This window comes from Apium graveolens, unplaced genomic scaffold, assembly GCF_009905375.1.
Source record: "Apium graveolens cultivar Ventura unplaced genomic scaffold, ASM990537v1 ctg6516, whole genome shotgun sequence".
NCBI lineage: Eukaryota > Viridiplantae > Streptophyta > Magnoliopsida > Apiales > Apiaceae > Apium > Apium graveolens.
Genome location: NW_027419553.1, coordinates 6,900 through 22,761, shown reverse-complemented (window position 1 = coordinate 22,761; position 15,862 = coordinate 6,900). Strand labels below are relative to the sequence as shown.

The 15,862-nt window shown below is 30.2% G+C and overlaps 2 protein-coding genes across 2 annotated transcripts; one reads left to right on the top strand and one right to left on the bottom strand.

The window, feature by feature from the left end:
• Positions 1-609: 609 nt before the first annotated feature.
• On the bottom strand, positions 610-1,078 carry LOC141703336 (egg cell-secreted protein 1.2-like). Its single transcript, XM_074506874.1, has one exon. It carries the CDS (start codon positions 1,058-1,060, stop codon positions 644-646), a length of 417 nt encoding a protein of 138 aa, XP_074362975.1. The 5' UTR covers positions 1,061-1,078; the 3' UTR covers positions 610-643.
• A 7,186-nt stretch (positions 1,079-8,264) lies between these two features.
• On the top strand, positions 8,265-11,751 carry LOC141703337 (protein FAR1-RELATED SEQUENCE 5-like). The gene is made up of 3 exons (XM_074506875.1): positions 8,265-9,036; positions 9,125-10,387; positions 11,552-11,751. Exons 1-3 carry the CDS (start codon positions 8,265-8,267, stop codon positions 11,749-11,751), a joined length of 2,235 nt encoding a protein of 744 aa, XP_074362976.1.
• The last annotated feature ends 4,111 nt before the right edge of the window (positions 11,752-15,862 follow it).

The window sequence follows — 15,862 nt, the reverse complement described above, 5'->3', positions numbered from 1 at the left end:
AATTATAAAAATTCAAAATAATATTTATATTCTTCCGATTAATGTTCCGATTAATAGGTCCGATTAATCTCCGACTTGCCGATTAATCTCTCGAGAGTACCCTCACCGCCCTGGCACGCCTAACGATTTCTGGAACACTGCTCTTTGTACAGCATTTGTCATGCAATTGTAATCCAACACCTGTCATTTCGTAATTTTTTTTATTCAATTTGATACTCCTTTCGTCCTTAAAAAAGGTCTCTAATATTTCCTATTTGTGTTGAACACGTCATTTTTAATTGTTAATATATCTTTTATTTCGTAAAAATATTAAATATAAAAAATTTGTTGTATTAATTACTCATAAATACAAATCGAACAAGATCACTCGTTATTATATTTGATCTTATAAATTATACGTAAATTAGTAATCAATCGTTTATCATGACGTAACATGGGACGGAGAGTGTACTTGTTAATTTATAATCTTTCTTGTACAAAATTTAAGATAAGCATTAGGATAATTTGCGTGAACATAAGCTTATTTAGCATTCCAACAGTGTTATTCAAAAATGTTTTGTTATTCATAAGCTTATTTAGCATCACTCAAAACAACTCAAAACACCCGATAACATAACTTATTTCGCATAACCTTTGATCATCATCAGTAACCATTTATAGGAGCTTCAGTCGGAGATTCAACCGGAGAACTAATCATAGAATCCATGAGAGCTGCTGGTTGAGGAGGCGACTTAGAAGTACAATAATCGCGAAGAATATCAGCTTCTTCAGAATTAAATCCTATAGAACTGAGCATAGAAGGCCAGCAACCATGCGTTATGGTACGAATGGCTCTACAACAGTCCATTCCAAGGTAACTTTCACCGTTGAGGAGAAAAAGTACAATCTCATTCGAGCATGATTTTAGTTCTAGGAGTGCATTCCAACACTCACCCGTGTCGCCTTCACCTTGGAGCCTGGCTGCAATGTCGGCCGTCATTGGCGTGTAGCATGCCGCATTTAGGACCAAAATGAAACATGAAAGCGCTGTAATTGTTGCTTCAAGATTTTTTGGTGCCATGGAATCGGTGAATATGTTGAGACGAGTGCTGTGCTTTGTTGTGTATTTTATAGGATAAACGAAATAAATGGGATTGATGAAGTGGAGAACATGTAAAGTCATTTTTCATGTACGTTTTGGATACAATAGGTTTTTTTTATTAATTATTATATGTACAGTCATTAGATTGATTAAAGAGAAAAACCAAAACACATTAAACCTGAAATAGCAATTACAGACAACTTGTATTTAACCTGTTACTTTTTTCCCTGTTCAAACTGATCATTTATAAAAAATCTCGACCTGGGAATCAAATGAATTTATATTTTTACTAAAATTATTTAGAATCGGACGGTAGTTCTAATAGCCAAATTAAACTTAACCTAACGAAGCGAATCGAAGAGTTCAATTTTTTCTCTGGCATTACTAAAGCTAACCCAATGATCAGGCAGTATGTGATACAGATGTTGTTTTTAGACTGGGCTGAAATTATAAAATGTGAAACGGGACTGAAATTATAAAATGTGAAACGGGACGCCAAGCAGGCCTGAAAATTTATAATGGGCTTCAGTCCATGTCCACAACTTTTCTGTGATTATGGGCCACGGTTCATACATGCTAGGGCTCAACTGCCAAGACTTCTATTCAGGGTAGGTCTGTCAATGGATCGGGTTTGGATCGGATCGGCCTAAATCCATATCCATATCCATTTATTTTTTCGGATTCGGATTCGGATCGGATCGGCTCCGAATTTTTTATAGGCCGATCCATATCCGGATCCGTTCGGATCACAGATTTCGGATCGGATATCCGCTCCATTTATGTATATTAATTTTTTAACTTCAATTATTACAAAATCTTTTTAAAATTAACAATTTCGAAAAATATTAAAATAAAAGTAGAATTAACGAAGTCCAAAGATAAATTGCGAACTAAAATTCGCTTTTTGAAACAAACATACTATTGGGTTGTACAGTATTTTAATTCTAATAATGAAAAAAATTGATGTTGCAAAATGAAAGTTTTATATGAATTGAGAGTTTGGTTATGCGGCTCTAAAAGGTAAAAAAACTAGGGTTATAGAAATGGACTAGACTATGGAGATCGAACTGAACGAAATATAGATAATGGGACTTGACTCAAGGATAATGGGACTTGACTCGAGAATAACGGTACTTGACTTAGAAATAAAAGTGTTATATGAATTGAGACTTGTGTGATGCGGCTTTAAAGGTAAAAGAACTAGAGTTATAGAAATGGACTAGACTACAGAGACTGAACCGAACGAAATATAGATAATGGGACTTCACTCGAGGATAATACGTTTAAAATTAGAATTATTAAAAAATATTTTTATTATATTATATATATATAAACCGGATCGGGTTATTAACGGATCGGATCGACCTAAATCCATATCCGCTCCATTTATAATCGGACTTTTCTTATCGGATCGGATCTCGGATCGGATTTTTAATAGGTCGATCCATATCCACTAAAATGGCCTCGGATCGGGTCGGATCGGATTTTCGCTCCATTGACGGACCTAATTCAGGGCCTCCCAAAACCAAATCCAAGAGTCTCCCGGAGATATCTTAAAAATATATCAAATATGATATTCTGGTAATTTAGTACAATATTGTCATGTATATACTCTAATAACAATATATTATAGTTGTGTCTTATCCTTAAAAGAATATTATATTTTAATTATATTTTGAGAGAATGTAAAACATAAGAAAAAAGATATGTGTTAAAAAAAAGGAGGGAAGTAATTTTTTTATTGAAAAAATTGAAGTAAGGCATGCCTAGTGGAGTCTTAAAAATAAGACATGTGATAGATGTTCTAATATTTTATAACACCACTGGGATATTGTTGTACTCCCTCAATTTTTTAATATATGACATTTGACTTTCTAGCACATATGTATAGGAGGTTTGACCATATAGTTAAAATTATTTTTTTTCAAAAAAATCTTTTGTGAATACAAGTTTTGATCTCATATTTTTATTCAAAAAAGAATTTTTTGAAAATAATAATTCTAATTATGTGGTCAACCCTCCTAAACATGTGTGTCCAGAAGTCAAACGTCATACATTAAAAACGGAGGGAGTAGCACTTAGGAGTAGCACTTCATTATTCAAAATGCCTCAAATTATAACTTAGGACAACAATTTAAGATACTATTGAACTTGCTCTAGGTCGTAAGACCTGAACCGATAATTATCGCTCTTTTTTTTTCTTTTGAAAGTCGAATATATAGTTGAGTTACAAATTATTAATAAAATATGATTAATTTAGGCCTCGTTTGTTTCGATGTAACCCGATTACGTAATTTAAAATTCCTTGGATTTCAAATGAGTTACAGTGTTTGGTTTGATGTATTTTAAATTGAGTAAGGGAAAGTTCCATGATTTTTGTACTTACTGCAATATAGGGGGATTTAGTTACCAAACTCAACTATGGACACCACAAGTTACGTAGTTATTATAAAAATATTAATTACCTACCAAAATTAACTACATAACCTCTAGTTACATATCAATAAACCAAACAGCTATATTTTAATTACCTTAAAACTTGTATCTGTAATTTAGTTATCGGGAAGTTCAAATTGCTATATAATTATAAAATTTAACTAAACAAACGAGATCACCTAAACAAGAGTTCGGTGCAACATAGGCGCAACTTGAGTCCAATGAGAACTAAATGAGCTAAGAGCATCTCCAACAGTTTTTTAGTCATTTTCTAAATTTAACATAAAATATTGGATCCTAATAACTTAAAACATTAATATTTATTCTCATTTTCAACAACATAATATTTTATCATTAAAAGTATCATTATTACAAAAGTGAAGAAAAAGAAAGTATTTCATTCAAATATTTATTATAAAATAAAAGTTAGAAGAGAAGAGAGGTAGTTAAAGATAAAGAATTGAAATATGGAACAAGATCTTAGTAAATTTTAGTGATTTAAGGAATTACTAGAATACTGTTGGAATGTTTTTTTCTCTTATTTCTTATATTATAGTTTACTAGCTTACGGCCCGTACGATGCACGGGTTTTGATTAATATTTATATATTTTCAAATTTAATTTTTATAATTTTATTAAAATTATATATAAATAATTAAATACTAAATAATGATTATTTCATTGTGCATAATTTCAAGTTAGGTTCAAATAGTATAAATAATATATGATTGATGCATAAATAATAATGTAAATATTTGTTGTTGGTAAGATTTTAATCTGATAACTTGTATGTATCTTTATAAATAACAGTGTTGTGAAAAGCGCATTAAGCGGACGCTTAAGCGGGGGCTTAAGCGGAATCAGAGGTAAAAGTGTTTGGATTAGTGCAAAATCGGATATTTAAGCGTTTGTAAAGTTTAAGCGGGTTTAAACGGAATTAAGCGGATTTTGACCGTTTAAGTGATTTTTGACCAAATTAAATGGGGATTAAAAATAATTAGAAAAAAAAATATTATTTTTTAAAGAGGTGTAATTTGATATTTTAAAATGTTACTTGTATTTTTTTAGTTACTTATGACTTTGTGAAAGATCATTTTATGGGGTTATTATAATATGTGAATGTTATCTTTTTATTCAAAAAAATATCCAGTATTTTTAATAAATATACATATATTTATTTATTTATAATCCGATTAATGGCTCACTTTTAAAACCGCTTAAGCTTCCGCTTTAGCGCTTAAACGTTAGAAGGTGATCTCACCGCTTAGGTCCGATTTGCGCTTTTTACAACACTGATAAATAATAATATAAATGTTTGTTGTTGATGGAATTTGAACCTGAAAACTTGTGGAGTGTATTTTTTTAGTATTTGAATCTAACGGCTCTGATTATTTGATGAAGAATATCCGACGGTCGTGATGAAAAGGGATAACCAAAATGAGGGTTAACCAAACTACAAATTATACCATATTTTAATTATTATTGTATACTAGCTTACGGTCCGTGCGATGCACGAGTCTTGGTTAATATTTATATATTTTCATTTATATTTTATGTAAATTTATTAAAATTTTAAATAAATAATTAAATAATAAAATAATGATTATATAATTATATTTTTATTATGTATAATTTGAAGTTAAGTTCAAATATTATAAATAATATATGATTGATGTGATTTTGATTGATGTGATATGTGTTAATGTTTGTTGTTAGTGAGATTCGAACCTGAAACTTATATGTATCTTTATAAAAAATAATATAAATATTTTCGAACCTGAGAACTTATATGTATTGTATTTTTATAAGTAATAATATAAATGTTTGTTGTTGGCAGGATTCAAACCCGAGAACTTGTGTAATGTATTTTTTTAGTATTTGGATGTAACGGCTCTGATTATTTGATGAAGAAGATCCGACGGTTAAGATGGAAAGGGATAACCAAAATGAGGGGTTAACCAAAATACAAATTATACCTCGTTCCGGTTATTATAGTATACAAGCATAAATCCCGTGCGATGCACGGGTTTTCATTAATATTTTAAATTTTTATTTATCAAATTATATTATATTTTTAAAATATTTATATAAATATATAATGATTATAAATTTATAATAAAAATAATAGAATAACATGTGGTCGTAATTTAGTAAAATAAATAGACTATTTCTATTAGTTTAACAATTTAGTAGTTTAGCAGATATGTAACACTATTACTTATATATTTTAATAATAGGATAACTTGTATTCGTAGTTTAGTAGGATAAGTATACTATATTTAGTAGTAGTTTAATAATTTAGTAGTTTATTAGATATTTAACACTATTTATCTATTTTTGTAATAATCAAAATTAGGGAATTATCGTTGAACCAAACCGTTGAACGAAATTATCTCTATTCCGGCTATTATAGTATAGTATAATATATATATATATATATATATATATATATATATATATAATATAGTATAGATATATATAATGGGAATTAATCAGGAGCCAACGTGGGTTGGGGGGCAAGCCAGCCAACCCACAACAATGAAACATTGCGGGAGGAAGCAATGTTTCAATGCGGGTCTTGACTTCCGCAATGAAACATTGCGGGATGTCGTCATGCACAGGAAACATTGCGCACTCCGCAATGTTTCATTGTTGGGTAGGCTCCCAGTTTTTAATGTCCAAACTGCCCCTCTCTTTAGCTTATCTTAATATTTAACTTATTTATAGAAGTATAAAAATAATATTAATGTTCAACAGTAATTAATTTTTTAAAATATGTTAATATTAAATATAAGTAGTAGTAATATTTTAAAATATTATCAATTTTAATAATAAATTTATCAATTTTATTTTTTCTGTACGTTTTCTTTAAATTATCGTATGAATAATTTTGGTTTAAAAAATAATATTATTAATTTTATACTTTTTAGTGAATTGAGTTATTTTAGTTTAAAAATTTTATCAACAGTCAAACTTATTTTTTGTGCAAAACTTATTTTATGTGCCAATATTAATAAGAATTGACTGGTCACACACCGCAATGAAACAATTCGGCAGTTATAAGTAGTAGCAATATTTTAAAATATTATCAATTTTAATAATAAATGTATCAATTTTATTTTTTTTCTGTACTTTTTCTTTAAATTATCGTATGAATAATTTTAGTTTAAAAAATAATATTATTAATTTTATACTTTTTAGTGAATTGAGTTATTTTAGTTTAAAAATTTTATCAACAGTCAAACTTATTTTTTGTGCAAAACTTATTTTATGTGCCAATATTAATAAGAATTGACCGGTCACACACCGCAATGAAGCATTGCGGGGTGTTCAACAATCAAATATTAATAAGAGTTGACTGGTCAACAGAGCAGAAGCTTGACCGACACACCGTAATGAAACAATGCGGCAGTTTGGACACCCCGCAATGCTTCATTGCGGCAATTTCAACAGTCAAATGAAATTTTTTCAGCAACATTTTTTTTGTGTCAAATTTAATTTAGTGAATTTTAAAATTCAGATTTTCACCTATAAATAGTCCTGCCTCATCTCATTTTTTTTCAATATTCTCTTCTCTATTTTCATTCTACATTTTCTCTTCAACATTATCTTCTCTAATTTCCGAAAAATGCCTTTCTACTACGATTTTAACAATAATAAGGTAATTATCGATGGTGTGGCTTACGACGGGCCCGAAGGAGAAGAAGACATGGAAATAGCTCTCCGCCGTATTCAAATGGCGCTTGAGCGCAAGAAAAAAAAAGAAAATGAAGCTAAAGCGAAGGCGGAAAAGTCGAAGAAAAAGAAAGACGACGATAAGGGTGATGAAGGCGGTTCTTCCAACACCGTTAAAGTTTGATCATTCTCGTCGACATAAAATGTTATTATGTATTTTTTTTGAAAAAATATTTGAATGTACTCCATTTATATTTGAATGAAATAAATTATTTAATGTTTTATTTTTCTTGTACTTGTCCAATTTATTTTATCAATTTTAAATTTTAATAAACAAATATAATACTAAAATTTGAAAATGTGAAAAACTAAAAAAATGAAAATTTATCGAATTTTCGTTATCTATAAAAAAATATAAAATAACTTAGCCCCCAAAATGTTAAACATTTCTTGGTAACAAACTATATATAAATACCGCATTTTATTTAAGAAATAATTTTTCTTAATTATTATAATCATTATATTTTAACATCCATATAGTTGGATCGTCAAAATTTGTATTTTACAACTTACACGTCAAGAAATATCAGTTGACATAACTATTATGCAAAATTTTCACAAAACTATGTAAAATAGTTGCATATTATAATTAAGTTACTCTTATAAACATTTATATTTTCAAAATAACATTTAACATATTAAATAAAATATAATAAGTCTAGAAACTATTTTTTATAATTTTTTTTGATTAATTTTCTAATTTTAAAGAAAATAACAAAAATAAACAACAGAACCGCAATGTTTCATTGCGATGGACACTTCCCCCCGCAATGAAACATTGATGGGGTACGTTGTAATTTTTAAACTGCAAATATTTACAGTTGTTGGCTTGGGGGTTTGTATAGTGCCGCAATGTTTCATTGCGGCCATCGCAATGAAACATTGCGGCCGTGCATTTAATGCACACACCTATCTTAATTTGTCTTTATTTTTGAAACATTGCTGTTTTTACTGCTGCTTAACATTCTGCTCAAATTTATTCTTCTGAAAAAAAGGTTAGTATTCAATATCCATGACTTCTTATTTATTTGATTATTCAAGTTCATCTAGTGATCATAACGATTTTAATTATGTTACCCCCCACACAAAAAAGAGGGTTTATCGTAAAATATTTAATGATGATGAAGTAATAGATGTTGATAGTATTGAAGATAAAGTTAATGATCCGGGGAAGCGAAAAACGCATAGTGATGATGATGTTGGTTTCGGTTGGAAGAATCACGATGTTCACGGTGATTCCGATGATAATAATGATTTTTTTAATGGCGATGATGATGATAAAATTAATGATAAAAATTTTATTGGAAATATGAATGATGTAATTCCTTGTGTTGGTATGATGTTTGATTCGTTGGATGAAGCGGAAAGTTTTTATCGAGGTTATGGTCGAAGTATAGGATTCGAGATAATTATTCGAAGTAGTCATAAGCATTCAAGAAATGGTGGTATATCGTCACGTTTGTATATATGTCGAAAGGGTGGAAGATTGGGCCCAAAACCCTTGGAAGTTGAAGATAGGGCTAAAAGGAAACGACCTCGAGATGTTATTCCTCGAACTTGTTGTCGTGCTCGTATGTGTGTTGCTCACAAAGTAAGCTCAAACAAATGGGAAGTAACCAAGGTCAACCTAGAGCACAATCATGCTATGGTTACATCGGATAAGGTAAATTTCATGCAAAGATCACGCAACATAGATCCGTTTACCCGATCTTTGATTGAGTTATTCAACAAATCGGGTATCGAGACCCCGAAAGTGATGAATTTACTTAGTGAGACGTGTGGTGGTATTGAAAAAATTGGTTTTTTCCGCTCAAGACGTACGAAATGTAATACGTGACATTCGAAGACGCGTTTTTGATTCCGGTGATGCAGAGTGTGGATTGGTTTTGTTACGAGACTTGCAAAAACAAAGTGATGGCAATTTTTTCTACCGAGTGGATGTGGATGAGGAGAATCGGGTTAGGGGTTTGGTGTGGGTTGATCCTCGTTCGCTTAACGCGTACAAGAATTTTGGAGATGTGGTGACTTTCGACTCGACATATCGGACTAATAGGTATGACATGCCTTTTATTCCAATTACGGGAGTGAATCACCACTACCAAAATATTTTGTTTGGATTTGCACTTATAAGGGACGAGAAAGAGACTACTTATAGATGGGTTTTGAAGACTTGGTTGGAAGCGGTCGATAACAAGCCACCTATTACCATTATTACGGATCAAGACACCGCTTTAAGTAATGCCATTTCCGAGGTTATGCCTAACACGAATCATATATATTGTACGTGGCATATTAGTAGCAAGTTTCCCGAGAAACTATCTACTTTGTATACTCAATACTCGGAGTTCAAGACGGATTTTAATGCATGTATCTACAAGTCATTGTCACCAACGGAATTTGAAGGTAGGTGGGAGGACTTGAAAGAGAAATATGATCTTGAAAATCACAATTGGCTAAATGATATGTATGCAATTAGACGGCAATGGGTTTTTGCTTTCACGAAACAACATTTTGCCGCCGGTATGACTACCACCTCAAGGAGCGAGTCTATGAATTCATTTTTTGATGAGTATGTGAAAGCGTCGACCAGTTTGAAAGAATTCATTGAGAATTCACAAAAAGCTTTGGAGTCACAATATTTACGGGAGGTTCAATCCGATTTTGACACCGAGTACAAGGAAAGGAGACTATTCTCTAATTCGTCAATGGAGATACATGCCTCCAAGATATACACAAAAGAGATGTTTAAGCAATTTCAAAAAGAGTTTCAAAAAAGTCAATCTTTTGTTGTGAAAAGCATGAAAGGTTGTGGAGATTATCTTTCAAAGATGTATTTGGTAGAAAAGTCCACTTTGCCGGAGATTAATAGAAGGAATTTTTTCTTGAAGGTTTCCATCGACGGGAGTTATTCTTGTACATGTAAAAAATTTGAACATTCCGGGATGATTTGTAGACATATGATCCGTTACCTTAACAAGAAACAAAAGACGATGATACCGTCAGATCTTGTAACAATGAGGTGGACAATAAACAGAAACAAAGTTGCGGGACCTCTATCGTGTACCCCTCGGATGCTTGGTAATGTTGTAGAATCTCAAATGGCAAGATATAGTGGATTGTGTAAAGCTTTCCAAGGTTTGTCCGTTGTTGGTAGTTGCTCCGTTCCGCGGTACAATTACTTGATGAGCGTGATCAAGAGAGAAAAGGAGTATGTGATTAAGTCTTTTCCGGGAGAAGAGAGAGAGAGAAAAAATAAATGAGGACTATGAAAGTGATGATGAAGAAGATGATCCGTTATTAGATCCCCCAAGGTCACAAACAAAAAAACGTCCAAAAGCGGGTAGATTCAAAAGTGGTATCGAGACGTCAAGTTCAAATAAACAATTTCGAAAGTGCAGTTTTTGTGGGGCGAGGGAAGAAGGTCATGATAGAAGAAATTGTCCCTCGAGATTATTAGGAAAAAAATGATTGTAATTTCTTATCATGTACTTTGAAATATTAATAAATTTTAATTCAATATTTTTAATGTTGTTAATGTTAGTACTTGTTGTCATTATTAATAATCCCAAAAAAAGAAGTGACTCCAAAAAAAAAATTTGAAAAAAATTATTTTTGAAGATTTTTTTTTTCAAAATTAGGCAAGAAGTTTTCTGTAAAACATAAAAAGTATTATATAAAAAATAAATCATTTGCAAGTGCAATGACCAATCTGCAAAATTATGCAAAACCCAGATTACCCCCGCAATGAAACATTGCGGCCTCCGCAATGAAACATTGCGGGGGTAAACTGGGCTTTGCCGAATTTTGCAGATTGGTCACTGCACTTGCAAATGATTTATTTTTTATATAATACTTTTTCTGTTTTACAGAAAACTTTCTGTCCAATTTTGGAAAAAAAATCTTCAAAAATAAATTTTTTCAAATTTTTTTTTGGAGTCACTTCTTTTTTTGGGATTATTAATAATGGCAACAAGTACTAAAATTAACAACATTGAAAATATTTAATTAAAATTCATTAATATTTCAAAGTACATAATAACAAATTCAATATTTTTAAAAGTACATAATATTTTTCCTTTATTATTTTAATATTTATTATTAAATATTTGAATATATTAATTTCATTTAATGTTTCAATACTTTTAAAATATTGAATATTAAATATAATATTTAATTTATTATAAAAATATTTTATAGTATTTTTTAATATACAATCTTTAATTAGAAATATTAAGAATAATATTTTATTAAATTAATATTTATGTAGATAAAAAAGTATAAATAAATGAATTAATATAGATAAAGGGCAAACAGGGAAATGGAGTCTGTGGGTCATGCCGCAATTAAACATTGCGGAAGCCGCAATGAAACATAGCGACAGTAGCGGATTCCAGCCTTCTGTTTTTTGCTATAACAGTCCTGATTTGTTGGCTGTAAGTGATGCCTATCCAACTATAGCTATGGATAGGGACCCATATATGATGACTCGAAATAACTAAGTTATTGGAATTATCTTACCGCATTTAGGTCAAAAGATTTGTTGTCAATTCCAATATTTACGACATAGAATTTATAGTAATCAACATTATCAGTCACAGACAGGTACAGAAAGAAGTAAAGAACTGCAGTTTGCAGGACCGTGTGTGAAATTACTATAATAGATATGTGTGAAATTAATTAGAGTAAAGACAGAGGTGCAGAGATTCTAGTTAAGTTGCATGTGAATTAAAGGCCCACTGGTTGCTTTAAAAATGGACAGCAGTAAATCAAAAAATATCCTGAACGTTGTTTTCCAGGCTTTAATTTCTTACTTCAATTCCTTCCTCCCTCTAATTATTATTTCACCACCAAAACACTCCAACAATATGTTCAAGTATAAATGGAGGGACCAATTTCCCCACATCAATGCCTCCTCGGGATACCAAATAAAACCATGCCCTTATATATACAACTCTTATCAGGACGAAATCTAATTTTTAATCAGCTGGAGTAATACTAATGTTAAATTATTAACAGCTTTAATTTCGATGGATATTGGGTATACGCGGTACAGTTTAATTCGAATTAAACTTAAAAATTAAATTAAATCATAATTTACAGTTTTTCAATATATTTATCGACAATCAAACCATTGATATATAAAAATTAACCAAATACACCCACGAACATGTGGTTGGTTGCAATTCAATCACTCAAATAGTTAAAAAAAATAACTAACTTCAATATATAATACATATGCAAAAATATAAGGCTTTATAAAAAAAATTTAATAAGCTTAAATGAAAAATAAATTCAATAGTGTAGAGACATATTACAAAATAAAAAATATAAAGATTAATGCAAAACTTTCCTAACTTTATTCATATTGGGCCAAGCTTCAATACATGAGTAATTTTATTTATATGTATATTTCAAATATTTTTTAAAAATATATTAATTAATGTAATATGCGCTTACACTTACGGTGGGATTTTCGCGGTTTTTAAAATAATGAATCTGTAATCAAATCGCAAATTAACAGTTATCTAAAATTACATTTAGACCCGCCCACATTTTGCGATTATCCATAATGTGCCGATTGATTGTTAATAGTTTTGTGGTCGATGGGTTGAGCGGATTGAAAGTGCAAGCCCCTGTGTATTTGTTTAATAAATATTAAAATAAGTAATTTATTAATTGAATAAATAACTTATAATTTATAAATAGACGAAAACTTAAAATTTATATCAATATTTGGATAATTTTACTTATACGTGAAAAATTATTCAAATAAACTAAACTAAATAATTTTTAAATACAATTATCTTCATTCCTGGATTTTAAATTAAAATAATATTTAAAAATATAATTTTTTAAACTAAAATTAATGAAAAGGTAGATCTTTATTAATATTTAACTTCTCGTCATAAATTTGACTTATAAATAAAGTAAATTGACGATCTCTTACGACCTATAAGAAATAGGTCTTTCAGCCAAACAGGCCCTATAATACACGTGGTGGTAGCACCGGCACGAGGGAATGGAGATAAAGTGAGAACAATTGTTACTGTTTTTGAAGTTGAATAGAGTCCAAGCCAAGTATCCGAATTATCTTGTTTATTAACCCCCACAACTTATTCCACCGACACAATAAAACCGCCCAACCACCGCCTACACCCCAGTTGGTATAGCAACTTCTGGGGTACTAAACTCACAGTTTAAGGGACTGTTTGTTGCCCGGCTTTTAAACCCCTCTTGATTTATAATTTTGTAATAATTTATTATTTATCAATTTAATTTATTTAATTTATAAGTCGAATTAATAATTTATTTACAAACTGATAAGTTGAATATTAGTGATAATGTATTTTTTCAAAACCTATTTTGATTTTGATTTTTTTTTAACTTTAATTTTAAAATATGTTTTAATATGTTAATCTTATTTAAAATTTATGAATTAAGATAATGATATTTAAAAATAATTGATTTTAGTTCATTTTAAAAAAAACTGACTAATAAATAAAATTATCCAAACGGATACTAATATGACTTATTTTAAAATTTTCCAAGCGGGCACTAAAGGATCGTTTGGTTCAAGATGTGGTATCAGGTTGTAATCAGAAATCGGGCTAAAGTGGTATGTGGATCAGATATTATATATGGTATCATGTGTTTGGTTGGATGTTGTAATAAATATTTTTAATTTAAAATATGTTAAGTCAATAATTTTAGTTTAATTAAATATATTAAATGTTATTATTATTTTAATAGATTTTAGGTTCATAGATTTTTTTTGGTACTAAATATTTATAATTAATTGCTTTAATAAAAATTAAAATAGTTAAATAAAATACTCATATTTCTCCCTCATATCAACCTCTCTACTGTAAAAAACAAAAACATATATCTCGCGGGTTTGAGAAATGAGTATGAAATTTGATTTTTCTGAACAAACCTATATTTTGGGTGTTGGAGAAATAAATATGAAATTTTATTTTTCAGAATCAAACGCGAGACATGGAGTTGGAATGAATAAAAGGAGTTGGAATGAATAAAATTTATATCAGTTTTTAGAATGTGTAGCGATTTATAAGAGTATTTTTTATGACTTATTTTCTTAAGTTTAGTGGTATGAAATTATGGATTGTCTAAATTTTTGTGATGGGTAGATGTATGAGTTGGATAATTTTTTTTTCTATCAAACCGATGTTTTGAAAATTAACTGACTCGATTTGAGCAAATATGTACAAATTTAAATAACTAGGCAATCTCTAAGCAATCTCTTTTAAATAAAATAAACTGTTGGCATATACATTTGAGTCACCCGAATACAGACACTCATTTTTGATGATATAGTATTGCTCAAAATTCAAAGCTAACGGGTCAAAAATCTATATATCTTAATGACTACTCCCTAATTTACCCATGGGTAAATAAATTTACCCATGACCCAAATCCTATATATTTTGTCATATCCATGAACTATCCAATTAGTTTCAATTGACCTATCTTAATTACTAATAACCTATTTTTGAATTTCAAAATCAGCCTATCTATGGAAAATAATTTAAAAAAAAACAAATCATGCATGATTTGCTCATTCTGTTACATCACTCTTTCACTCTTCCTCCATACTCTCTCTTTCTCTCTCACTCTCCCTCTCTCTCGCTCGGTCTCTCCCTCTCGCGAATTAGACGCTACAATGGATGACCATTGGATCTGAAAACTGAATCTTGGCGCTGAAACGTTATCATAATCATGGAATTTCAAGGTATTGCTTATCACCAGTTTCTAATTTGCTGTTTGATTATTATCTGTTATTTTGTCATGCGATTCACAGGATTATACCTTATGTATGTTAATCACTAATGGTAGGATCCAAACGTGTTTGTGGTCGTAATACTAAAAATATTTTGAATGCATCGCACACATCAGGTAATCAAGGTATGACATCTGATGAACATGTCTCATTGTTACACTTTTTGTTTTGTATTTGGTAATGATTTTTCAGTTTTTGTCCAATCAGAAAAAAAATGTCGCGTCCGTGGCCGGAATGTAGATTCCATTCTTACAGACATGACTAATTCTCAGAGTGCAGATAATTACCAGATGATTTCCTCCTGCAATGATTCATGTAAAGTTTCTTCATTTTAGTGACGTAGTTTGAATCTAAAAGTTATTATGCAGACGTTAATAAGGCTATCTTTATTCTTTGCTTCAGTTAAACCCAAATCTGATCCAATAAATATGCGTGAAAATGTATTTTCAGATAGTAGCAAGGAGAATCAGAATCCACTAATTTTGTCAGGTTAAACCTCTCTCCGCCGATCAACTATTGAACATGGCCAAAGCCGGACATTCTAACAATTTTGATGTATAGTTAATGTTGTTTATTTGTGATTGTTACAGGTACCAAACCGCAGCTGTTCAATCAGTCTTTGAGTACTAATAATGCAGAATATCTTAGCCGTAATCCTCTAAAAACAATTAACGGTAACTTGAATTGCAGGACAGTCATGTATGTAGATAGGTCTGGTATTTTAAGTTAACTTTGTATTCCCCTTTCATGGATGCAGGTAATTCTGCAAAGCTGTCTCCTTTGACTGAATTATCAAAGAATATCGAATTTAG

Excerpts from the sequence above, each read along its gene's own strand:
- LOC141703336 (XM_074506874.1), bottom strand. The coding sequence starts at position 1,060 with ATGGCACCAAAAAATCTTGAAGCAACAATTACAGCGCTTTCATGTTTC.
- LOC141703337 (XM_074506875.1), top strand. The coding sequence starts at position 8,265 with ATGACTTCTTATTTATTTGATTATTCAAGTTCATCTAGTGATCATAAC. Across the intron at positions 9,037-9,124 it reads ACTTAGTGAGACGTGTGGTG|AGTGTGGATTGGTTTTGTTA; the intron begins GTATTGAAAAAA and ends CCGGTGATGCAG. Across the intron at positions 10,388-11,551 it reads ATTGTGTAAAGCTTTCCAAG|ATAAAGGGCAAACAGGGAAA; the intron begins GTTTGTCCGTTG and ends GAATTAATATAG.